Source organism: Gavialis gangeticus, unplaced genomic scaffold (genome assembly GCF_001723915.1).
Source record: "Gavialis gangeticus isolate Ggan-Ray unplaced genomic scaffold, GavGan_comp1, whole genome shotgun sequence".
NCBI classification, from domain to species: Eukaryota; Metazoa; Chordata; order Crocodylia; family Gavialidae; genus Gavialis; species Gavialis gangeticus.
In genome coordinates this window covers 21,439,004-21,464,683 of record NW_017729001.1, presented here as the reverse complement: position 1 = coordinate 21,464,683, position 25,680 = coordinate 21,439,004, and the positions used below count along the sequence as shown (strand labels likewise).

The 25,680-nt window shown below is 40.2% G+C and overlaps 1 protein-coding gene across 5 annotated transcripts in view; it reads left to right on the top strand.

Annotated features, from left to right (window-relative positions):
• The window catches only part of LOC109290479 (E1A-binding protein p400-like), a 42,061-nt gene that overhangs the window by 2,031 nt on the left and 14,350 nt on the right, over positions 1 to 25,680 (top strand). For 3 of the 5 annotated variants that reach the window (XM_019507047.1, XM_019507046.1, XM_019507048.1), the window contains exons 2-28: positions 341 to 681; positions 3,034 to 3,219; positions 3,949 to 4,089; positions 4,505 to 4,562; positions 5,262 to 5,281; positions 5,807 to 5,864; positions 6,826 to 7,188; positions 8,252 to 8,388; positions 10,018 to 10,187; positions 10,338 to 10,512; positions 10,606 to 10,742; positions 11,608 to 11,794; positions 12,653 to 12,819; positions 14,089 to 14,201; positions 15,506 to 15,670; positions 16,034 to 16,213; positions 16,823 to 16,878; positions 17,319 to 17,617; positions 18,372 to 18,559; positions 18,659 to 18,828; positions 19,897 to 20,093; positions 20,827 to 20,938; positions 22,652 to 22,804; positions 23,593 to 23,676; positions 24,074 to 24,202; positions 24,819 to 24,863; positions 24,952 to 25,153. In XM_019507047.1, the coding sequence (XP_019362592.1) occupies positions 341 to 681; positions 3,034 to 3,219; positions 3,949 to 4,089; positions 4,505 to 4,562; positions 5,262 to 5,281; positions 5,807 to 5,864; positions 6,826 to 7,188; positions 8,252 to 8,388; positions 10,018 to 10,187; positions 10,338 to 10,512; positions 10,606 to 10,742; positions 11,608 to 11,794; positions 12,653 to 12,819; positions 14,089 to 14,201; positions 15,506 to 15,670; positions 16,034 to 16,213; positions 16,823 to 16,878; positions 17,319 to 17,617; positions 18,372 to 18,559; positions 18,659 to 18,828; positions 19,897 to 20,093; positions 20,827 to 20,938; positions 22,652 to 22,804; positions 23,593 to 23,676; positions 24,074 to 24,202; positions 24,819 to 24,863; positions 24,952 to 25,153 (4,233 nt within the window). The remainder of the gene's footprint in view (positions 1 to 340; positions 682 to 3,033; positions 3,220 to 3,948; positions 4,090 to 4,504; positions 4,563 to 5,261; positions 5,282 to 5,806; positions 5,865 to 6,825; positions 7,189 to 8,251; positions 8,389 to 10,017; positions 10,188 to 10,337; positions 10,513 to 10,605; positions 10,743 to 11,607; positions 11,795 to 12,652; positions 12,820 to 14,088; positions 14,202 to 15,505; positions 15,671 to 16,033; positions 16,214 to 16,822; positions 16,879 to 17,318; positions 17,618 to 18,371; positions 18,560 to 18,658; positions 18,829 to 19,896; positions 20,094 to 20,826; positions 20,939 to 22,651; positions 22,805 to 23,592; positions 23,677 to 24,073; positions 24,203 to 24,818; positions 24,864 to 24,951; positions 25,154 to 25,680) is intronic. The other 2 variants (XM_019507049.1, XM_019507050.1) reach the window with 2 other exon arrangements.

Below are 25,680 nucleotides of genomic sequence, written 5' to 3'. Positions count from 1 at the left end.
CATTTGCTCTTTCTTAATTGATGTTGTTGCAGCAGAATCGTTCCTTTTTGATCATTTGATATTGTGTTACACAGGCTGGTTGCCTAGCTGTTGCCTCTTTCTTGCAAATGTATAAGTAGAAACTCAGCGTGCTATCTGCTTAAAGAGCAGCATCAATACGCTGCCCACTTGAATACATTGATTGCTTTGCAGGCTTTAGGTATGTAATTTGGTTTGCAGCGATGCCGGTGTCCTGCAACAAACAAGTTGGTTCTCAAAAATATGTTTGTTTCCTTTTTGCTGGTTAAATATGGTGTTTTGACTCTTAAGATTATTTTGTCACATTTTTCTTGCTTTGCAGGTGGAATGTCGCCCAACCTTCAAACAGCGCGACTTGCTGAAAAGAAACAGAGCCAACAACAAACTGGAGAGACTGTGACGCGGTTACACTCTCCTTTACCTCGGCTCTGTGGGAGGTTGCAACCCCCTGAAGTTGCCACAGCAGCTCATCCGGTCATGCTACAGGTTTTGCAGCAGCCCCCAGCACCCCAGCTGGAGTGTCTAGATCAACCGCAGATTTGTGCAGAGCCCCAGCCACAAAATGTACCTCTTACTTTACGTAGTCAGGTTGTGACTTCCCTTCAACATCAGGTACAGCCAGTGGGCCAGGCTCAGAGGCAGCGAGCTCCAACGCAGCATCAGGTATTCCAATTAGAAAAATCTTTTTATACAAGTATCTTGTATGAAATGTTTTAGAACTTGTGGTATTTTGTGCTGTGCTTCGGGAAATGCCTGTAAGCTTTCCCCCTTATGCGTTCACCACGACTTGGTTGTGCGCGTGTTTATGGGGGAGAGAAAATTCCAAGGAACAGATGAGGTATAGAAAAAAAGTGTCGAGTCTTAGAGAAGACTATCACATCCCTGTTGCTTTCTCTTTATTTTTGTGAAATAAATATCCCTTAATCTTCTTTTTTTTCCTGTTTGGCTTAATATCTGACCCAGGTGCTTTAAAACTTTTTTTTATCTCATTTTATTTGGTTTTACTGCACTGAGTTACTTTTTTTCCTTAAGTGAATTTCTTCCACGTGAAAGGCTTTGGGCTGACAATCTTGCTGCCTGAAGCTGCCTTTTAAATAGGTACAAACGGGGCTTGGCACGCTAACTTTTAACTGTGTCCTAACAGTGTGTTCCTTCCATGTTGGGGCAGACCCCATATACCTCTAGAGGTGAGGTCATTCATTTCCCGTGGTTATGTAGTCTTTGCTGTAACTGTGATTTCCAGGGAAGGAGCGAATTGGGGCCAATAATGGTAATAATGATTTTTCCTAATGGAGTGCCTTGCAAACTGGATTTTAATGATAAACTTATGGTTAAAAATCTGTGCTTGGCCATATTTAGAGTGCTCTGTGGGAATCGTAGCTGTAGTCCAGTTTCTCTTAACCAAACAGTCAGATCTCTAGCAGTAACAGAGGGCCGAAGCATTTGCCTTTTCCTTGTTCAGAGAATCTTCATCAACTTAACTGATAAAAGTATGTCCAGTTGATCTTGTCCTCCAGAGAGTAGAACCTGTTCCGTATGAGATCCTACAGAATGCTAATATACCAGAGATGTAACTAAACAGAATGTTATTTTGACTCTTGCTTGGTATTTATACATTAAGAAGGAAGAAATCCCAACTAGTGGCAGAATGGTTTTTACGTGTTTGATAAAATGCAGTAGATATGCCAGTTTGGCCTTGGATGTAAACACCTGTGAAGTTAGTATCAATCCTTCATTTGGCAGGATAAGTTAGGTAGATCCTCATTCTGTAGCTTTCTGCTCCCATTGTCAATGTGAGTGCATATATCAAAGCTTATTCATCAAATTATTCCCTACACGATTGTCAAAGTAGCATAGGAGGCTCCCCCTGCTGTCCTTTCTAAGCCAGACATCACTACTGATTAGCTATTAGTGAAACTGTTCTCTGGTGGGGGTGGGTGGGCAGAATCCTCTCTTTTCATAGACATTAGGGCTGGAAGGGACCTCAGAAGATCATCGAGTCCAGCCCCTGCCCAAAGGGCAGGAAGTCAGCAGGGGTCATAGGATCCCAGCAAGATAGACATCCAAATGTCTTTTGAAGGTGTTCAAGGCAGGTGCCTGAACTACCTCTGGCGGGTAGTCTATTCCAAACCTTGGGGGCTCAGACAGTAAAGAAGTTTTTCCTTATGTCCAGCCTGAAACGGTCACGGAGGAGTTTGTGACCATTTGATCTTGTCATCCCTTGGGGTGCTGTGGTGAACAGACGTTCTCCCAGATCCTGATGCGCACCCCTGATAAACTTATAGGTGGTCACCAGATCACCCCTGAGCCTGCGCTTTTCCAGGCTGAAGAGTCCCATAGCTCACAGCCTCTCATTGTAAGGTCTGTAAGGTTTCACAGGAGGTCCTACAGTTTTCAGCAGAAAGCAACTGCCCATTAGGAAGCAATATGGCACAAAGTATTGATGTGCCAAGGTGTTCCCCCAACACCTTACACAACTGGCTAAAAGTGATTTGCAACAAGCAGCACATTAATTTTCATTTATCTGTGCCAATCCAGAGTGAGGTGTTGCTTCCCAAAATTTAAAAGTGCCAATAAACTGGATCTTCCAATCAAAGTATTTCAATTCCTCAAACCTCCAATTGCTCATTTCCAAACAATAAAACCATACTGAACTACAGCATGTAATGCCAACATCTCACCTTCCCCCACCAACCTTCCTGAGCAACAGTGGAAAGAAAACACAGGCTGTTCTCTTTTAATTGCTTTCATCTTTTCAGTGTGTGATATTTCCTTTTTTAAGTTATCAGGCAGCATCACTCTATCTTGAACTTTCTTGTATTTCTTGAGGTGTCAAATCACTGCTTCAATAAAGCTATTAGATGATTTTTTTTCTTTTAATATAGTGTAAGGTAAAATGCTTGGAACATGTCTGAGAACAGAGTGATGCCTGGTTCTGTCACTTGTGTCAATGTCTGTGATTATTCTTTTGTGTTTATGCAGTGAGCGCTAAGTTTTGGTTTCTCTTGTTTTAAGGAAAACCAAATCCATCGACGCATAGCGGACCTCAGGAAGGTAGGTTTATGGTCCATGAGGCGCTTGCCCAAGCTTCAGGAAGCTTCAAGACCCAAATCACACCAGGATTATCTGCTGGAGGAAATGCAGTGGATGGCAACTGACTTTGCTCAAGAGAGAAGGTGGAAAGTGGCAACTGCCAGGAAGGTAATGTGGGTGTATTTGTTTCAAATGCAGTGTTGGAGAACAGGCAATGTCCTCATGGGTGGAGCCAGAGCACTGAGAGTCAGAATTCAGGCCTGTTTTTTGGCTAGGCCACTGTCTGTGTGACATTGGGTAGTTTTCTTAACTTCCCTCCCATTCACTCATCTCTAAGAGGGTTATTAAGAGTTATTGTGAAATAGTTGCAAAACACTACATAAAATGCTTCCTTTGTACTTTCACAGAACTCTGTAATTCTGCATGTTGCCTTCTGTTTTCAGTGTAGGAGTTTAGTTTTTCCCATACTCAGCTAGCACCAGTGCAGATAGGTAGATTGGAGCAGTTGATTTTTCTAGTATTGTGCAATACAAGTAAAATGAATGTAGGTTAGAATATAACTCTCTTATCTTTCATCTCCCTCTTGAAAGGGTCTAAAGACACCTCAAGCTGTGGGATATTAAGTGAGCAGGCACTGATGGGACAGTCTGGCATTTTCCAAGGGACCAGTCAAAAGATGCCAATACTTTCCACATCTCTGACACTTGTTAGGAGTTTTAACCTGCTGTGACAATAATATGCTTTGTTTAAAATACCAGTGTAAGCCTGGTATGAACGATTATGATTTGGGTGATTATGTAAGCCTGAGCTCTTGTCTACCCATTGTAACAAGTAGAGTGAATAGGTATAAGGCAGAGTGAGAAGCTGAAACGAAACACCCCTAATACTTTTATACAGCTGGTCAGAAGTGTGACTCAGTACCATGAAGATAAGAAACTCTGGAGTGAGAGAGCCAAGAAGGAGCAACAGAATCGGTTGAGGTGCATTGCTGCTTGTGTTGCCAGAGAAATCGAGTATTTCTGGTTCAGTATTAAACAGGTACATGTATTGTGACACCATATAGTTGCCTAAATTCTTAGAGGGGCATAATAATGGTATTGAAAAAAGATTGGGCCATATCATTGGCTGCATAGCAGTTATTTTGTTCTGTGCTGCAAGAGGAATACAGCTACAAAACCAATATTTTTGAGTTCCTCGCTGCCTTACACCAACATGGCTACAACTTATATCACTGATTTCAAAGCATTTTAAGAAACTTTCAAGTAAGAATTTTAAAGCAGCCAGTAAAAGCTGGCTGTGATTTAGGGGGCTAAGCCAGCATGTAAAGGATGCCTGTCCTTGCCGAAAAATATAGAGTAATTCATAATTTTCTTTAGGGGTAAAGGCAATTAACCTCATTTGTATTCTGTTGTCCTCCTCTTCCATCTCCTTTCTTATATACTGTTTTTTTTAGGTGGTAGAATTAAAACTGCAAGTGGAGTTAGAAGAGAGAAGGAAGAATTCACTAAGAGGTAACTGGTCCCCAGGGTGAGAAGTAAGATGGAAGCGTTGAAAGTCCATCAAAACACAGTTTTAACAAAAGTGGCTTACTCCATGGTTTTGTATAAGTGACTTCTCTCTTTCCCATGCCAATGAAGCTAGCGTTTACTTTTAAGTAGCTGAAGCTGTTTCCGAGATGACTGAATGCCTGCCTTCCTGTTGTGAACCTCTTGCTCCTGTGCAGAGTTTAATTTGGTACCTCTTAGGGAGACCCAGCGTAGTTGGGTCTATACCAGGGGTGGGCAAAATGCTGCCTGTGGGCCGGATACGGCCCACCAGGCCATTCTATCCGGCCTGCAGGGCCCCTAAAAAATTTAGAAAATTAATATTTGGCTACCCTTGGCTGCCTGTCATGCAGCCCTCGATGGCTTGCCAAAACTCAGTAAGTGGCCCTCCACCCGAAATAATTGCCTGCCCCTGGTCTATACTCACATTCCAGTGGAGTTGCATATGATGTCAGAGAGAATTCAGTCCTGTTATATAACATTGAACAAGAATGAGACCCTCGCTGACTTTCATTTACTACAGTTCTTAATACTGTATATGACTTTTCCCTTGGATCGTAAAAACAAATGACAAAGGCAAAATACATTAAAGATGTTTCATAAGATGTGCTTTTTTTTGGTCAGTATTAGAACTGTGACATTTAACTGTAATCTATCAATTTTCAGGTCTTAATAGAAGAATTAAGGTATGTAGTGTTAAATCAGAAAATTAATAACAAGTCTGCTTTTTGGTTGTGGTAATGTTACAGTTCTGAAAGAAATTGTAATTATGTACAGTCAAAGGTTGGAACCTTCCTACAACTTATTATTTTTTTAATATATTTTTTGGTTTCATTTAAAAATGAGACATGCATGTTTTTAATCATGGTTTTCCTCCTCTTCCAAGTTCATTGTTGGAAAACAAATCTGGCCTCTCTGAAAACACACTTAGGTTTTGGCCCTAAAAACACATTAGCAGAGTTCGGTGTATGGCCTTACTGTTCTGTTGTAGTCAGTGAAGCTCCAGGTGGGTGTAGAAACCCATGTTGGTACATGTATTTGTAAAACTGGGGCCCTGTAACATATTTTAACTAAGGGTTTGTGCGATTATGTAAAGTTAGTTTTGGAAACTGAGATAATCTTATGAAACTACAACTGCTAGTGATGGTATTTTTTTATCTTTCATTTTGAAGTATGGGCTTTATAATGTGAATAAATATTGTATTATTTAGGGTCCAGCAATACCTGGGAGAAAAGGAGAAGCAATCACCTTGCTTACTGATCACAAAGGTCTGTGTTGTGTTTTTTTGGTTTTTTTTTTTTACTTCAGTTATACATGTTGGATTTCTTGTTTATACCATCTTATGACCTGCTATTTAATTATCATACCTTTTTTATTTAATTTCTGTTTCAAAGGTAGATTGTTCCAAATTTAGTGCTTTCTCTTTTTTTTTTTTTAAATGGCACTTGCAGACCTTAATTATTAATTAGCTTACCTGTGTTCTTAACTTTAAAAATTTTTTAAAGGAAACAGCGTAGAGTATAGCAATCAAGAATAAAAATCTTCTGCTATGGTGTCCTTGTAACATGCAAAGAAACTGAACTTTAATTTCGCAGAAAGTAAATAGAGCTAACCTTTGATTTCAGTACTAGGTGTTGCACATTATATTTCTCAGTCTTGTTTATTTTTGGAGGCTGCTGTTCCTTGCACAGCTGTCAGTAAGGATCAGATTCTGTAAATGATGGTTACACGTATTCAGTGAATACGTGGTTGGCCTGCTGTAGAAAAGCTGTAGGCATGGGAAGAAATTGCTAGCCTTCTAGCTTGATATTGCTAATGCTTAATTTAGAGGAAGATCAAGAGAACGTTGAAGTGCAAAACATGGCTTGTCAAGCTGAACTGACCTATTTAGCCAAAAGAGGTGGGCAGATTTAATTGTTACCAATGTTTAGTGTGTGCGTGTGTTTTCAAGACACATTTCCACAATGGGTATGTTTTGAAAAGTGTGTCTTTAAACTGTTGTTTGTGTCCTGGCATTGTATTTGACTTGGAGAGATATCAAATTTAATTGTTACATGGAGCAGATCTTAATATTTATGTTTGTTCTAGTCCGGAGTTCTTGTTTTCACCCTTACTGAAGATGGACAAAATAGCATTTTCTTAAATGCTTAGCTATGGACCGTGACAAATTGGTTGTTGAAACATGAATTACAGCTACAGACCATCTTATGGTTTTACTTCTTTGTGTAGAAATGGAAGAATCTGTGAGTGGCAGAAGAAGCACTCGAGAGGAAGTGGTACTCATAGACTCTTTCCTCGGCATTGATCAATGTGAAGGTGCCATACAGAAATACATGAAAGATGTATCAGAGTTTGCTGCTGCTGCTGCTGCAGAAGTGCTGTTACCTAAAGGCAGTGATCAAATCGCAACAGCAGTCAAATGTTGTGCTCCATCCGGACAGCATGGGACACTCCGAGATTATCAGAAGCTTGGGCTGGACTGGTTAGTGAAGCTATACGAGAAGAATCTTAATGGTGTTCTCGCAGATGAGACTGGCCTTGGCAAAACTATGCAGGTTGCTGCCTTATTTGCATACCTGGCTTGTAGTGGAGGTAGGACACGATGCTGCTTTTTTAATTGGAAATCTATGTTCCTCATACTTTACTTGGCAACATTGTTTATTTTTATTTTAAATAATCAGGAAAACTTACTTAAAATCAAGTCTCTTTATATCAGTGGTGGGCAAAATACAGCCCCCAAGCCGAATGTGGCCTACAGAGGGACTTTGTCCGGCCTGTGGCTGGTCCCTCGATCCTGCCTGTCTCGGGTGCTATCTGGCCCATGGCAGTCTTGCCACTCCTCGGTGCACAACAAGGCTGGGGCAGTTCTGCAGTTGGACTGCATTTCTAAGCAGCCCAGATGGTGGTGGCTCCTTCCAGCTACCAGTGCCACTGGCCCTGGCCCTGTTGTACCGGTGGGGACTTGTGTGCACAGCCCTGGCCTGGGCTTAGCTTGCTCTGTGCCTACTCTGGACCCTTCCTGACTGGAGCAGACCAGCTGGGACTCGCACACAGTGTCCCCACCACTGTCTGCCCCCACTGCCTGCCCATGATGATGCCAGTGGAGCAGGGGTGGCAGTGCAGAGGAGCCACAGAGCAGCCTGGGGTGGGGGCACTGGGTGGCTGCAGCCAGATGGGCCCAGCAGCAGCAAGGAGGTGGCTGCTTTTCTCTTGTGCCCAACAGCAGCTTCTCCCTGGCTGCCATCACCGCTCATTGTGGGCAGCCCAGTCCAGCACAGGTGTAGGGCGGGCCAGAGACAGGGCTGTGTGCACAGGTCCCAGCTGGTCTGCTCTGACTGGGGTGAGTTCAGAGCAGGTTTGGGCCAAGGCTGGGGCCCAGGCTGTGCGCTCAGCTGCTGCTGGGCTCTAGTGGCAGTGGTGGGGATGAACTGTAGGGAGTGGGCTCTGGGCTTTTTGCAGAGGGCGGGCAATGTGGCACTGACCAGCCTGCACCAGCTCCCCAGAACTGCCTGTGTGGCCCACGGGCCGAAATAATTGCTTATCCCTAATTTATCTGGACACCCTTGGCCTTTAAGCTCTATCTTCAAGTTACAGCTCTTTTACAGGCTCTGATGTAAGTGGCACTTTTCTCAACAGTTGTTGTTTACCTCCATAGGTAACTGGGGTCCGCATCTTGTTGTGGCCCAGAACTGTAATGTGTTGAAATGGAAGAATGAACTGGAACGCTGGTGCCCTGAATTGAAGGTTCTTCTGTATTTTGCTAGGCAAAGAGAATTTGCAGAAAAAAGACAGGTATTGAAAGAAACTCATTTGTGAAATGCATAGCATGGCATAAAGGCAAAATAAGCAGTGTGTTATGATTGACAAACAGTGTCTGTCTGTGGTGGTGTTTGCCTGGTGGTGATTTATCTTGAGATTTGTCCCCAAAAAATGGCTGTGAAATTGTCAACTTACTTTTCAACTTTATTCTCAGGGCACTGTTTAACCATACTAAGGTAGGCAGCAGCTCCAGTTAAGAACGTTCAGACAAGACTGTCTTCCTTCTACACTTTTTGTTTTTTGATTATACAGGTAAACTCTTTTAAAAGAAAGTTGTTGTTTTTTTTTTGAGCGAGAATGGGCACTAGTGATGTCTTGCTTCTGGTGATCAATGTGAGCTGCTTCCTAGAATTCAGCTGATGATCATTTGCTTTGTTTTTCTGGGCCTGAATTTCTTGGGTGCGTCCAGACGAGCGCACAGGTGTCCCCCTGGGGACAAATAGCAGCAGCATGTAATTGTGCCACTGCTACTTGTCCCTGAGAACGCTTGTGTGTGCATGCTCTGGTGTGCATAGCAAGTTACCCTGGGTGAGGTACGGGAGACTGGGGCCAGCACCTTGCTGGCCTTAGCAGTCTTACCTGCCATCCTGGGGGCTTCCTGGGGCTTCAGCAGTGGTGATCCAGCATGCAGCACCTGGCCAGCAATCAAAGTGTGGCTCCAGCCAGCCAGGCTCCAGTTTCAGGTGGTGCACGCTGCTGCTACATACTACTCCCCGCTCTTTTCAGGCACAGGTTTCTTTGACAGCAGGGGCAGTGATTCGATTTGTTGATTAGGATCACTGTCCCCGATTTCAATTTGGCTGAATCTGAAGATTTGATGCTGATTTGGAGAATCAGCGATTCAGACAGACACAGCTTTAAATGTTTTTTCTACATACCTTAAGGTAGCAGGCACAGCTCGTGATCACTGTGATGGTGGGGCACATGGAGCATCCCACAAGAGTGCTCGGCAGCAGACCCAGAAGTGCTTCTGGTCCACTTCCGGGTCTGCTGCTGAGCACGCTGGGGACACTCCATCTGCCCCAGCATCGCAGCACTCACGAACCACCTGGTACCTTGAGGTATGTAGAAAAAACATTTAAACCTGTGTCTAAGTCCGAATTGCCGAATCTTTCCAAATCAATTTGGAGGGTTCCGATTTGATTCGGGGAGATTGATTCAGCCACGGAATCGGGCCAAATCTCCACCGAATCGAATCAGTGACCAAAGCTTCTCACAACCCTAATATTTATCCAGCTTCTGAGGTCTTTCTCGATGGCCGACGTTAAAGCTTCTGATGGTTAAAGAGTGTGTATGCTTTGACTCTGTTGCATTTTAAAAATAGTAGTCTGTATTTAACAGGTTATAGTTATCATGTGTTATAGTATGTTCCAGTTGGTTGGCCACATTCAACAAGTAAATAAAGTTGTATTAACTGATTAACAGTATAGCTATTCAAATAGACTGAACATTTCTTTACACTTTAGAATGTAAAACTTTGAAAAAGTTCATAAAAAAGTGTGAAATAATAGCTGTTAATCCCAGTAGGAAATGTACTTGCTAGTTTTTAATTAAAAATATATAAACATTAAATATTTTACGATGGGCTTGTTCGTGTTGCAGGAATGGATGAAACTGAGCAATTTTAATATATGTATTACTTCCTACAAGCAACTGTTCAGAAGTTACCAGGTCTTCATGAAAATGCAGTGGAAGTACCTAGTCATAGATGAGAGGCAGAAAATTAAAAATTTGTCTGAGAAACACTGGGAGGCACTCTGCAGGCTCCAAAGGTCTGGATCATTAATTCAGTATTTTTTCTTGTATAGCATTATCCATTTTTTGTTCAGAAAATAATTTGATTGTTCTATAATTTAAGGTGAAAGTCTCATTTAAATTGTGAAGTGACTTCATCCTGTATCTATCTTTCTCTCTCTTCACAGCCAGCATCGCTTACTCTTGATAGAACCTCCCCTTCCTACCTCCTTGATAGAACTGTGGACCCTGGTACATTTTTTGATTCCTGGAATTTCCAGACCTTGCATGGATTTTGTGACAAATGCAGCTAAAAAGGAGAATGAAGATTACTATCAGAAAATGGCTATGAGACTGCATAGAGTATGTCCACTTTAAAGATCCTCTTTCAATCTGAATATCTGTTGCAATGGGTACATACCAGTTAAGTATTACTTGATTTCAATTTCTTTTTAGATAACTCAACCACTTATTTTTCAAAGAACCAAAAGACAAGTGGAAAAACAATTGACAAAGAAATATGATCATGTGCTGAAGTGTTATTTTTCTCATCGGCAGAAAGCTATGTATAAAGATGTCCTGTTTCAACCAAGGTAAAAACAATTCACACGTGGATCTTATTGCTGCTTTTGTTCAAGTTAGGCAATATTGGTCTTGCAGGAAGAGGACTTGAAACGGGAATTTTTTTTTTTAAGTGAATAGTTGGTCATAAAACTTTTGACTCAAGATCAGGCATACGTAGAAAATGTTGCATGATAGATTAGTCTTCCTAAATGAGATGGTGTAATGACTAAATACCATCACTTCTGTCATTCATGTGTTCCCAAATGAGCATGAAAAATCTGCTAGAAATTTTTTTAACAGGAAATGAGTTTAAATGAGTATGTAATACTTATGCCAAACTTTCAATCTGGCGTATACAAATATGCATGCATTCTCTCAGCTGTGTTTAGATTCAGTTCTTAAGTTTAAGTAATTGAAGTCCTATGCTGGTTGTTAGCAAACCTTTCTTGAAATGATTTTATTATGTTTAATTTTGATGACATTTTCAAACTGTAATGTGTAGGCTGTCTGTTAAAAAGGCCTTAATCTTGCAAGTACCTTGCACATTCATAGATATTTCTCACACTGATAGTTACTTTTCAAGTAGCCTCAGAGACTTAAAAACAGAAAGTTGCATTAATACCAGGTGGCCTGCATGATCAGGGTTTCAGCACTTTTAAGTTCCACTGGCTTTCCAGTGACCTGAATGCAACTGTAGAAAACTTGTGTTCGATAAAGCAGTTGAGTAGCTTGATCAATAAATTGATTACGTATTAACAAACTATTATGATTTTTTGTTAATACTTTTGTGATCCACAAAAGGGTTTACAGAGCTAGAAAGACTATGTAGGCTGGGCTACCAGAAATTAAGTTTTGTACTGAATTGATTTAAATTTACTTCTATTTAATAAACAGAACTCAAGAAGCTCTCAGGAGCAGGCATTTTGTCAGTGTCCTTCATGTTCTGATGCAGCTCCAAAAGATCTGTAATCACCCTGATCTGATAAATCCCAGGCTTTCCAGCTCCTCCTACGTACTGGAGCCACTAGATTATACAATTCCTTCATTGGTACTGAATGCCCTGGAATGGGATCTTTGGAAGGTTAGTGGAAAAATGAAATCCTTTTGTGCTTGTGGAACACTTAGATTATGAAAAACAAATTTTCTGGCTATCCTGGGGGAGCATAATCGAAAGGAGTGGAATTTGCTGCTTGCAGTTCAGTCTTCTAATGCACACAGTGAATTGCTTTTCCCTTCTAGGAATGATTGCTCGGATTTATGAATGGTAAGCTGTGCTTGAGCAGTGAGTGAGTTTGGGGTCTTGCATCCAGTTATCAGCGCTGTCTGGTGTTTGCTGCATTTAGATGCCAATTAACCTATGAATGTTTCTTCAGCTACATCAGACTCTTGGGCTAGATCATTTGGGTAAACCGGAAGCCACGCTCCATGTATTTAAGTCATAGGGCTTTCATTTCTCATGGTTTCATCTGTAGCCTTCGTTGTGAAAGCAGTGTAGGAAAAACATGACAAACCGCGTTGAGTGATGTAAATTGTTGCAAAAATCAAAGTGTCAGGCTTGAGGGAAAACTGGGGCAAAGCCAGGAGCTTGTGAAAGCAGTGGGATAAAGGAGATAAAAAGGCGGGGGAAGCAAGCTAGGACTCAGTGCTGGGAAGGCAGGAAACGGATTGGAGAAGAAACCGATACATTGCATTCAAATTGAGGCTGCTGTCCTATCTTCTCATCTCCTGCACACCACCCAGCGTTTGCCTTGGCTTTGCTTACCAGAATCTCCTAAACAATTATAGCTGCTTCATGTGAAATCATATGGATTTTGTGCTGGTTTCCTACTGGCTTAAGTTGTTTTATGCAAGACAAAAAAAACCTTTACTTCTGAGTAAGCTTTTAAAACTGTCTGACTTTTTTTTTCTCTTTATATTTGTTGTTTTAAATTAAAATTAGCGCACAGACATGTCTCTCTTCGATCTGATTGGGATGGAAGACAAAATGACGCGCTATGCAGCACAAAGGCTGCCAAACCAAGAAGTGACCAGAAAGCTCATTGAGGAGATCTACAGTTCCCCTCCTACTCCACCCAGACCCAACCCAGTAAAGCTCAGACCGAGCAAGTATGCACAGTTTGAAAATAATTCTAAACTACCAAAAATAAAGGGAATAATATTTGTAGGACAAAGGAGATATTCAGACCTCTCTGATTTTTCTTTTTCTTGCTGTTAGACTTAGAGCTGCTTAAAGTTATGTGCTAGTCACCTAAAGAGAAGGAAGCTGCCTTAGTAGATAAGAGGACAGTTGAGGTGTTCAGAAGGACTGCACTTTTAAGCCATGTCAGAAGACAGCAGTCTTAGGCTCTCTTTTTGGGAGAGGTGGGATGTGATAACAATCAGCTGTTATCTGCCAGAATTTTTTGCCCTAAGGAGCTGCTTGCTAAAACAGACTAACTGATCAGCTCCTTGAAAAAATAAGCAGGGAAAGAGGCACTTCGTAAAACAGCTAGCTTTTGTTTTGTTTAAAAAACCCAAAACTTGAGGGTCTCCCTCTGCAACCAAGTTAAAAGGGACCAGTTTGCAGGATTTTAGAGCTATATTACAATTACATCCGAACAGAGGTTATAAATAACATAAGTTAATTTGTAAATAATCACGACTTAGTTGGCAGATGCTGAGAATGGCTGTTACTATTTGTGATAGCCTCAAATGCTTGTGAATAACTGACTGTAACACAGAAAAGAGGAAGTGTGTCCTGTTCTGCTTGTATTAGAGAATATTGCTAGGCATCTGTGTGACACCTGAAGGAAACTCAACACTGGAGGAGGTGGCTAAAACACATACACACAAGCAGGAAGATGCTAGAGCTCATTAATCGATGTGCTGCTATGTAGTTTTATTTTTTGAAGAAAAGCATATGCTAAAGAAGTTAGTTTGAAGTCAGCTTTTAAATTGTCAGTGGGCTTCATGCTAGGTTGGGCCTGAATGATCTGTAGGCACTTGAGGGTCATGTTCTTTGGGTCCCTTTGCTGCAGCCAGCTTCAACTGTTATAATTTGCTCCCTAAAGCACCCCTGGTGGTAGGAGTTGCAGGACATGCCAGTGGAGGTGGGACCATGATCCTGCTTCCCCCCTGTGCCAGCCCCTAGCATTGACTGTATGCTTGAAAGTATGCTGGATCCTTTGAACTGATGTGGTAGAAAGTATCTCTGCTGAATGCTGGGAAACTCTGGGAGGAAGAGTCAGATTTGTTCTTGCTGTGCTCTCTGCAGCTGTATGACTCCGCCAGACCCAGTTATTGTCAACAATTGGGTCTTAAACTTGACTCACTTATTTGGACAAGAGTTTTCTGGCTAAATCTAATATGACTTCTATATACTTTTATAATGTCTAGGTTATTTCAACCAGTGCTGTATGGACAGAAACCAGAGGGCAGAACTCTACATTTTCCTACTCTTCAGGTATACCACACAGCAAATACGACAATGGCTACGGCAGCTCATTGTGGTAAAGTACAAAGAAGACTGCTTCTTGCTGCTTTTCCAGAAGATTGCAGTAGGAAAGGTTCGATCCATGTGCTGAAAGATTGTTTTTCCTTTCCAAAGCTTTGTCAGTTGTACTTGGAGTTTTTGGAGGTATCATGACTGTGTACCACGTGGATGTTTGTATAATTTTACTCATAAAGAGGAGGTCCCTTGTTGAGACCCTCAAACCTGGGTCCTGTTACAACATCAAAATAGAAAATTATTTTTTCTTCATTATGTGTGTTAAGGAGATGAATATTGCTGTGCAAATTTCCCAATGTTATGGACTACCTTTAATCTATCATAGATTTTTCAATTTGGTGAAAGCCATTTCACAAAACTGACCTGCCATTTTTTGTTCTCTCTTGTATACAAAACTTCATTTCCTTTTGATCTATGATACTTAGATTTAGGCATTCCAGCTCACAAGACTTTTTCTTATCTTTTTCTCTATAAGGCACCTACTAGAGTTGGGGGAAATATTATTGGATGCAGCCTTTGGAAATCTTGACCTGTTCTGAGCTCCTGCAATATGTAGGCATAGACTATTCAGTCATTCCAGTGCCCCTGCTTGCTGCACATGTCTTAAATTCTCTATGAGCTAATGATTAGCCTGCAAATGATATCAGTTTATGCATGACTACATAAATAGAAAATAATTTGTAAAAAAAAAAAAATAAATAAAAAATCTCAATTCATTTGATAGAATAGATGATTATACGGATGAGTAATTAACATTTCATTTTCAGGCTAGTTTAATTGGCAGACAAGCTGATGGGGAGGAAAAAAAACCCTATTATCACCTGATAGGGAAATACCTATATTGGCTTAGAAATCCAGGTTTACTGGGCCAAGTTTTTTAAAGCGCTATGCATTCTGTGAGGTTATTAAAAATTCATGTAGACATGGGTGCAAATGCTGCTTAAATGCAGATGTGGGAAGTGTCCTCAGACTGTTAGTTTCCTGCTAATCCCAACTATCAGTTACTTTGAAGGAGAGGGCCCTTCAGATGGGGCTTTTTATTCCAAGAAGAATATTAGAAATCAAATGAGTCAATTGACTTGGGGCTTGTGGGGGGAGGAGGAAATACTTGACTACTGAAGGAGCTATTCTTGGTGTTGGAACAGAGAGTCCTTTACAGTAGCTTGCAGCCTGCAGACCAAATGTGGACCATGCCAGCCCTTGGAGATACAGCGCATGCCTATTTGTACATGTAAAGATCTGAATGCAAATTCTCCATTTTAAATTTTGTACACCTTTTTTTTTTTTTTTTTCCTGTTATAATAGGTAGTAAGGTGGAAAAACTAGGTTGGTCATTCCCTGTAACTGGAGCACAAGACAGAAATGCTCAACCAGAGATGCCTGTAACATTACATTTTAAAGGGAAAACATTTACTTTGTCTTATAGTCAACTCTGCCAGCTTACTGGAGGACAACCTCTGCAGCTTGAAGGTATTGTCTTGTTCAGCTTCCAATGGTTGTTTTGTCTAAATCCTTTGGAGCAAAGCATTTGACTGTTGAAAGCTGTGGTCTTAAGTGGTAAAGTTTTGGTAGGGGTAGAGAATGTATCTTTCCTCTCAGTTCTTTCTTTTCGCAATTCTTGCCATTTAGGCTGAGTTAAAAGGGGATAAGCTAACTTAAAATGCATGGTATGGATGGGGTTGCAGTCACATTGTTCACTTAGTTTGCAAGTCTGGATATCATGTATGGTTCTAAGATACTGTTCAATTTTTTTGTTAAAGCTTTTTATTGGCAATAATTCTGTTCAAAATGAATATAGCAAGAACCCACTGAATTGTACAATTACAATTGCAGGCAACACTTTCCACATTGTCTCAGTTTCAACCCTAAAATACCTAGGACTACAACCTCACTGGCCAGCTGCCTTGCCATCTATTGGTTGGTCTGGGTCTGAGCCTGTTGAAAGTACTAGTTTTACAAAGCATGTAGACCATCACTCCAATGTGTCAACTTCTACTGTAGTAACACAGCAAAGTAAGTACAATATTTCTTTTTTCTTTCCTATAACATTTGGAGAGCTCTGTCATTTTAGCCAAATATTATTTTTTTTCTTCCTGTACTTCTTTGGATACTGTTGATGGGCCAAATATTTCAACCACTTAAAACATATTTATAAAATAAATTCTCCCTGCTATTCAGGAGAGTAGGATGAAAATGCATTGTATTATTATTCACTCTCATATGTAACACCATTCCTGTGCACTGGAGGATATTAAGAGCTGATGGTTCTGTTACTTTGAGTACCAAACATGCCAGGAATATATTAAACTTTCCTGCAGTGGTGCTTTTATTATTAGTATTGGTCTGTGGTTTGGCTTAAATGTTGCAGTATACTGACTTGGAATTTTGGCAACACATTTTTGAGGGATGTTGAGCATTAATTTTGACACAATGGTAGGGTTCTTGAATAACTGGGAAGTAAACTTTTAGTGTGAACCATGCAAAGATAGAACATCTACATAGCATTAGTTTTTTTTTTCCCTTTACAATAACTGTTTCTATATACAAATACATATTTTTAAATAAACCTTTTGTTTCTTATCTCTTTGCTTTTCTGGAAAAATGCATTTACTACTTTGACAGTGAATGATTCAGAAACTAAATCAAAATCCATGTCTCTCCTAGGATGTCCAACACAGGTATAATACCAGTTCTTTGTACTGTAGATTAGAGTATGTGTTGTGCTGCTTTTGTGTAGTGGTGTTATATCTAATTCAGATAGAATGGTACATAAATAAAGCATGCAGAATATCTGGTATCCAGAGACCTCTCTCATGCCCATCCAGGTTATGTGGACATGAGTAGTGGCTCAGAATTCACACTCTGAATGTAAGTTAGAAGAAATATTTTCACCAGCAGGCATGATATAGGGAAAGTTAATGATATTTATGTGCTTAAAAATGTCCTAGCTCAGTATCTGCCTTTTCACCATACTTGTACTATTTGCTCTGCTGTCTGTTCCTTAATGTCTTCCCCTTTTTCATTAATGGAATTCACTTTAAACTTTCTCTTGAACAACTTTATGTTTACACAGTTCTCTGTTTTGCTAAGCTATATATAAAATATGTTCTATTCTTAGGCTTTAACAGAGGAAAAGAACAGGCTTTGGAAGGAGCACGTGGACAGAATACTTTCTGGCAATGAGCACCGTTGTTCTAAAGCCCCAGTGTATGGCAGAGACTTGCTGGGAATTTGTTTTTTGATTAGTGAAAGGAAAACTCCGTGGCAGTATTCTGCCAGCATCAACAAATGGAGGTGGGCTGGCTTTGTGAACTGTTGCCTTTCTTCAAGGGCCTCAGAAGGCCTGAGTAATCCACTTCAAGACCTGGTGTTGGTACCAGGGCAGCGACAGGAGTCCTTGAAGGACGTTGTGAACAGGTAATTGTAAATGATGGATTGATTTGTTAGTTTTACACAAATATGAAGTTATATGTAGGGATCTCTGAAAGCAGCACTCTCAACTGACTTAGTGTTTCTTGTTTTTTCCTACTTTAAAGTATTGATATTGCAAATGCAGAAGTTGATTGACAGTCATTCTTTTTGCTAAACAAAATAAACCATTATCCAAGTTCCTACCTTATTATTTTCCTCGTTCTCTCACGTTGAGGTTTTTCTCCTGTGTTGAGTCTGTTTTTTATGCTGGTGATTTGAAAGATTCTGTGTCCTGTAACATTGCCAGCAATGACTGTTAGTTATTAGATGATGACAACTCTAGTTGGAAAATGTAATATTGTGTGGGAATCCACAGCATTTAGCCACACTTTCTCTGACTCTTGTGAATGAATGCTGAAGAACAAAAGGTAAAAATTAAGAAATTAAACTAGAGGGGCACTTGCCTTTGTAACACGGGGCTAGTGGGTATGTGTTTTACCAGGATCCTCCTTATCCATGTTCATCTCAAGTAGTGGGTATGCTGAGGACTCCCTGTTTTTCGGTGGCAGTGATATAAAACTGTATCTATCCTGTCACTATCTGTTCTGGTCTTCTATACTCTCGCTTATCGTCTTACTTCTTACTTTTCCCATGCAAGCTCTTCTTTTTACTACTGGTTTTGAATATTTAGAGCTTTGTTCCATATGGATAGTTTGTGCTGTTAGGGTTGGCAGTACTAAAGTTTTGCTTCCTTTTGCAGCACTCTGTGTGTGCTGCCAGCTGCAGTTGTTGCTCGTCCAGCAAATCCTCCTTCATATGCCTGTAGTATGAAAACCTTAAAGCACAATCTTGAAGAGCAAGTAGCTCCCTATTTCCATCAGCTGCAGCGGATTACCACTCTGCCCTTACTACAGTTCCCTGACCGCCGACTAGTGCAGTATGATTCAGGTAAAGGATAATGGTTCGCATACTCATGGAGACATGCTTTCTCTGGTAGATGCATGCTGCGTGGAAATGCTTCATTTTTTTCCCCCCCCCCCCAAACAGGAAAGTTGGAGGCTCTGTCTGTCTTGCTTCAGAAGCTGAAATCAGAAGGGCACCGTGTGCTGATTTTAACACAGATGACTCTGATGCTGGATATCTTGGAACAGTTTCTAAACTTCCACTTTCTCACCTACATAAGAGTTGAAGAGTATGCCAGCTGTGAGCAGCATATGGTGAGAGAGACCTATGCAGTAAAGTGATGCTAAAACTTGTCTGACTGGAGAAAAAAATGCCCAAATGGAGTTGTATACAACAATACTATGCAATATTTATAAAATATGTAAAGAAATTAGCTTCTCATATAGCAGGGCCAGAAGCTTGGCATGCAGTTTTTGCTAAAACAACTAAATAATAGCAATAATATGTTTAAAAAATGGATACATTTTATTGGTAGGTGGCAAGGAAGGGAGAGGTTATCAAAGCAGCGTATCTTGAATTGTCCTGCTCAAGATTATCTTTTTATGTGGAGCTTGAGATAACTTTGATCACAAATGAATAATATCTCACGCATGTTAATAATGTCCTTGACTTAGTGCTTACAATGTTACTGTCTGTAGATGACAACACAATGGGCATTTTTTGCTTTTGATTCTATTGTTGTCTTGGCTCTTCCTCAGCCTTACTCCAGGGGCTTTTATGCCTGTGTAGTGCCCTGGCATTGCCTGAGGATAAATTAAAAGCATGCTCATATCCCTCCCCACTAGGTTTTTACGTTTCCTTTGGGGCCTACAATTTGAGCAAACATTTAGTCTCAATAACGCAGTTGGTTTCCTTTGTATTTTTCATCTTTTATCTTACTGTTGTGCTTTGAGCCAAATGCAGTATAATATACCTACAGATATACGTTATTTTAAAGCACCAACCTTGCAAGCTGCATAGTAGGAGAGTCTTAACTTGGCCATTAGGAAAGGGCAATCAAGGAGCTACAGGGTGCGTAATAAAGAAGATTCATTTGATATGATCTCTGTAAAGTCACAAGGCAAGAGCTGTTCCCAATCTTGTAGCATCTACATTGGTCAAAATGAAAAAAAATTACATAAATGAAATTGGGTTGTTTGTTTAAACTTAAACATAGTAACAAAACTACTGTAAGACTGCTGGCACCTTTTGAGGTGGATTAGAGAGGCAAATAAAACTTCTTTTAAAAAGATGTTCCTTTTCTTGAAGTGTAGTCAAAAACCCACCAAGTCAGTTCATTGTTAACATTACTTTCATGTTGTAATTAACTTTCCCCATTTTAGGAGCAGATAAATGCTTTCAACAGAGACAAGCGAATCTTTTGTGCTATCCTGTCCTCTCACAGCCCTTCAGCAGGTGTCACTTGTGTAGAGGCAGATGCTGCTGTGTTCTATGACGTCGACTTGGATCCATTGATGGATGCAAAGGCTCAGGAATGGTGCCACAGGCTTGAGAGAGGCAGAGACATCCACGTGTACAGGTAACGTTAGTATGGAGAAGCCATTGTAAATGTATAGGAGTGTAAAGGCTAATGGATAGGAATGGAAAAGGTAATGGAAGATGGACAAAGTTGCTGCTAGAGAGGACTTGGGAGTGGGAGTTTTAAAAGCTCTGCATTGGCCAGTTCCTCAGTAAGACATCCTTGGTTTAAAAAAAAAAAATAAAGGCCATTATTCCCCATCTGAAGGCTGTTCTTCAGAGAAAAGGGGAGGGGTGGGGTTTGAAGACTTTATTCTTTCCCATTATTGTAGCTCTTACAGCCATCTTTAAGGATGAGAACAGGAAAAGAGAAACCACACACTTTTCCAAAAGGAGGACTAATGTAACAGAGTATTAATGGGCATGATCATGAGCTGGGGTTCATGGATAAGAACATTCTTGCTGATTAAAGCATTTTTTCTTTAAAGCAGTCAGTACCTGTCACATATTGAGCATAATAAGATTCTAATGCCCGGCTGAGGGCTTCTTTCAGGTGGCTGTTTCATGAAGAGAAGCTGAGAAAACTTATTGGCATCACACTAGAAGCTACTGAGTGCATTCAGAAGGATGTGGATCTTACTTGCATCCTGGTAGTCAAGCAAAAAAGGCCTAACAGCCCCTGAGCTAGATTTGCATTGCTAATATCTGCATAAGGAAAGTTAGCTGTAGAGCACTTAGATTCGGAAAGGCACTTTTATGAAAAATACAGTGTTTAATGGGCATTTTTCCTGCAGGCTTGTAAGTAGCAATTCCATAGAAGAGATGCTGTTGAAAAATGGCACTAAACATCTCATCAGAGAGGTAGCTGCTTCAGGAAATGACAATCCCATGGCATTTTTAACACAGGTACTTTAATACAAGTGTGTTAAGCATGAATGGTCCCCTGCAAATGCATAAAAAATCAAGTGGATTGGGGCCAAGAGTGTTCAGCAACTTTAAGTTCTATATTATTATTTTTAAAAATATTGCCTGGGGATAGTAATATTTTTAATGGGTTTTAATTATCTGGATAGTAAACTTTCATGATTTTCCAAGACTAGTTTAATGACTGAGGAGATATAACAGTATAAGTTTGACTTTGATCCGGAAGAGTACTTTGCAGTTTTGTCTTGAAACTTTCCAAAATAAAGTTTGAAAGGATGCTACTGTTAGGCCAAAATAAAATAATCTGTTTTTATCAAAGGCCTCTATGTGGAAGGACTTACCTATACCATGCAATTAATATCATAGGAAATAAAGGAAATGGTTGTATGTCCTTTGTTTTTTTAGTCTAATTCTGTCATTCAAGACCATTTCTTAGCAAGGTTGAGTTGTAGCCAAATAATGGCAAAATCAACTTTTTATGTGCATTAAAACTTCCCATATGTACATGCCATTATTGTATGCCTTTCACTAACATATGGCTTTCTAGAAATAATTGAATCCATATTCCTGCTGAACGTTAAAACCACTTAAAAAATCCTGAGTTTTGGTTGGGAATCGAGTATTTTTTCAGCTGCAGCTGAGTGCATCCAGGAATTTTGTTTGTAGCACATGTTCTATAAGAGGCTCTTCATTTCAGGATGGAAGCCAGAGAGTTTGTGGTACTTTCTTAGGTGTCTGTTTCTACAGTAGAAACAACCTTGCCACAGGTTTCAAGGCTTTTTAATACAGATCACTTCTTTTCTGATTACTTATTGATATTTGAAGTTTTTTTACCTGGTATGGCAAAGTGAGTGTCTACACTTTAATTGCTTGTCCAAGATCAGCATGATGATATCCTAGTCTTCTCATTCATGTGTGTGATTCTCCCTGTCATTCCTGAAATGTTGCCTAGATTCTTTTGAATTAAGTGATGTACGCTCCCTAGGTTGTGTATGGCTCTGTCTGAAATCCATAGGAAAGTCAGTAATCTGGGCTAAAGATTTTGGCTGAGATGGAAAATAAACTGGAGGTAAAATGTATGTTAACCAAACTCAGAAAGGATTTCTATTAAAATAAAATTCCTAGTTAAATTCCTTAATTATAGATGTCCTACAGTTGCGTAAGTCTGTTGCTAATGCTAATAAGATTGAAGGAGGTAATTAAAATGCATACCATGTACTGTAAAGAAAACAAATTTTTGGCATTGTCTGTACTCCATTTAAGCCACATAATGCTTACATGAAACTTTGACTCCATTTCTTAGGTGAAGGAAAATGAAAATGTCTACCAGAGTTGTTTTTTTTTTCTTTTGGTGGATGAAGATGTGTTCTCATTTTGTTCTGTATTAGCATTTCTGCTAAATATTTTCATTGTTTGTTTTTTTAATAATATGTTGCCATGTAATGCAAAAGAAGAAAAAAAAACTTCAGGCAACCAAAATGTTTTGTGTGCATCGTCAACTGTCATAATTCTACCATTTACGTTGCCCTATTCTTAGCTTTGTCAGATGAAGATGACAGCCTGTTCTGGTAAGGTACTCATTGTGCTCTGTAGTCTTGTTTTTTAGGATTGAGACTGAAGTTCAGTTCTGATGTAGGCTTTTTTTTTTACTGTCATCGCATTCTCACTTTAATGTTCTTATTTTTTTTTCAAAAGGCTCTTACTACTGAACAGGGGAAAGAGGATCCCAGAAAATATGCACAGGAGACGAGATATGAATTGAGAGTGGACATAACTTCGGAATTACACAATGCAAGAAATAGTGTGGCTCCTTCACAGTTAAAGGAATTGGTTGACTTTATGGACCAAGTATGTGTCTCTCAATTGTATGCCCACATTTGGGAACATGAGGTTTCAAATAGCTTCTTCTTTAGCCAAAGAACTGTGTCCTCGGCATACCTGACAGGAACTATTTTCCGGGTCTCAGACTGTACACACTACCCAGTTATTGGAGGCAATCTGACCTGGTTAGACTGATCCATTGGGTCAGCAACTAAAACGGATTTTTCAGGTGGTAGATCTTTTTCCTGAGGGATTCCACTTGCACTGATTTAAAAGGAAGTCATTTCCAATAAGAGGAAAAACAGTGGACACACCTGGGTTATATCCAGGTGATTATCAGCTTGATATGCCGTCTCTGAGGCTATGCCCTTTCCAGTTCTCCTAATTTGAATAGCTATTTTTAGAATTTCCTGTATTCTCTTGATTTCTGATTAGCCCTTTGTTTTCCACCTATGTTTCCTTTCAATATTCCATGTACCACATGTGCAGCATCAATATTGACTCCAAATACTGTAGTCAAAATCATTGAAGGCTCTATACTGTATTGTGGATAATGGATGGCACAATGGAGGCAAAGAAGTTGGTTCTGATCCACAGCTATTCTGTGAGTCAGTAGCAGAGCTGGGACTAGAACTTGGGAGAGATCAGCTTTCAGGCCTATATTCTGACTAGCAACAGTTTGATTGGTCTCTTTTTATATGAAAGAAATAAAAGATGCTGTCTTTCCTAAGTACCTGCTGTAAGATAAGTGTTTACTTACAGTTATTTTCATATATATGACTAGTTATTTAGGTTTATATGTGTTTTCTAAATAGCTCTTGCCGATTGAAAAATATGCTTTGAATTTCTTGGAATTGTGTTATGCTTCCACTGACCCAGAAAAGCAGAAAGCCAATGAGGTAAGGGAATATATTTCACTATGTGAATGTACCAGTAGAAAAATGCTAAAAGACTCTTTCGTCAATATAATTTTATTTAAAGTGATTATGATTCTATAGGACTTTATTGTGGGGGGGGAGAGGGGGGAGTAATGGGCATTTATTGAGATAGTATAGGTTTGCTTGGTTTATGCGTGATGTCGTGGTATGGTGGAAAGCTGGTGTGGTTGTATCAGTTAAAAGCATACAGGCTAAAAGCTAAAAATTCTTTGTTACCACTGTGTTATGTCACTATATGTTTATTCCAGTTATTGTAATCATGTGTGGTGATGCACTTAGGAGGGATATTTTTGTGAAGACTAGAGAGTTTCTTTACTATCAGGCTTGATTAAAATTATATTGAATTTATCTCCAACAGGACTTGAAAAATGCAAAGATAAAATGGGAGCTCCATCAGATCAAGGAGTTGAAAGGTAGAGAAGAGAAAATACAGTGTGAAGAGGAGGAAGAGCTCTTAACCTACACCAGACAAGATGCTTATAACATGGTAACTTTCCAAGTACCCATAGGCCCTGTTTTCATGTATATCGTATATTTGCGATGATCAGTTTTGCTGTTAAGGATAAATGGATGGTACCTCTGGTCCCCCACTTTGTGCCTTTAGCTCCAAGTTGTAGGTTTTTCCGCAAGTGACCCATTCTTATTTTGTCAAGTTGACTGACTGCTGTGGTTTGGAAATAAATTATTCAGGCAGTAGATTGACTTCACTTAGTATCTGGCAGAGATGCTCCAAGATTGAGGGAAGAGACTGAGAGAACAGAGCTGAAGAAAATGAGGGCTGCGATGCAGTGGAAGCAGAGGTGTGCTGCACCTGTAACGTTAAAATCTAGTTTATTAGCACAGTGCTTTTCAATCTTGTTAGACTTAAGGAGAGTCGAGACACTCAAGAAAAAGGATCTAAAGGCATTCTGGGGTGCCCTGGGACCCTGTTGAGAATTGTTGCATGAGCACAATTGCATATTTTTTACTTCAGTATTACATGTGTTTGTTGCAGCTTTTAAAGCACACGCATTGTAGTTACAAGCATGCATATGTTTTTTCATAAATTATTTCTATTTACTGGAATCATTAGAGGATTAAGAATTGTCTTGCTGCTTTTACAGGAATATATCTATGAAGGTTCAGATGGACAAATGGAAACAATGCCTGTAAGTTGTTTTTTGTTGGGTTTTTTTAAGGAAGAAAACTTTATCTGTTGGTAGCAAACTAACATCATGTAAATGGTATTGCATGCAGCTTTGGACTCCCCTGACCCTGCCGGAAGATCATGATGATACATATATTGATTCTGTTTTGTGCCTGATGTATGATAGAACTCCAATTTCTGAGTCCAAGCTACCACCTTTATACAGTCGGATGAAGCAAGAGCGGCAGCAGTTGGATCCATCTGGTAAAGGCTATGTTGGAAGGCTGTATTTGTGTGGTTTACAAAAAGGTGGTAAGGAGAGCTTCACAAGCTTAAGTGACTGAATTCCTACAGAACATTTTTTAATTATGCATCTTAAAACTTGGACCTGTGAATATAATTTTCCTGACCAAATTAGACTTCTATTCATGAAAAATGCATGCTTAAAAATAGGGGTGCACTGATAGAGATTTTTTTGGGGGCGATAGCGACAGCTGATTTTTAAGGAGTCATATCAGCTGATACCAATCCAATTTCTAATACAGCATGGAGAGCTGTGTGCAGCTGGTAGTTGTTGTGGTGGAAGGGGAGTGGGGAGGGAAAGGGCGTGGGGGGAGCAGATCAAGGAATGGGGCTGGGGCAAGCACTGTCAAGCCAGGCCAGGGCATGGGATGGAGGGGCACAGGGGGCAAGCAGCTCCCACTGCTGAGCACATCCCGGGAGGGCCCAACGCAGTCCCAACCCCAAACTACAGCTGCAGCCCACCCCACCCGTGCCCCAGGCAGATCCAGGGCACATGTTCTCCCCCTCCCCCCATGCCCTCCCAGGGTGTGTGCAGT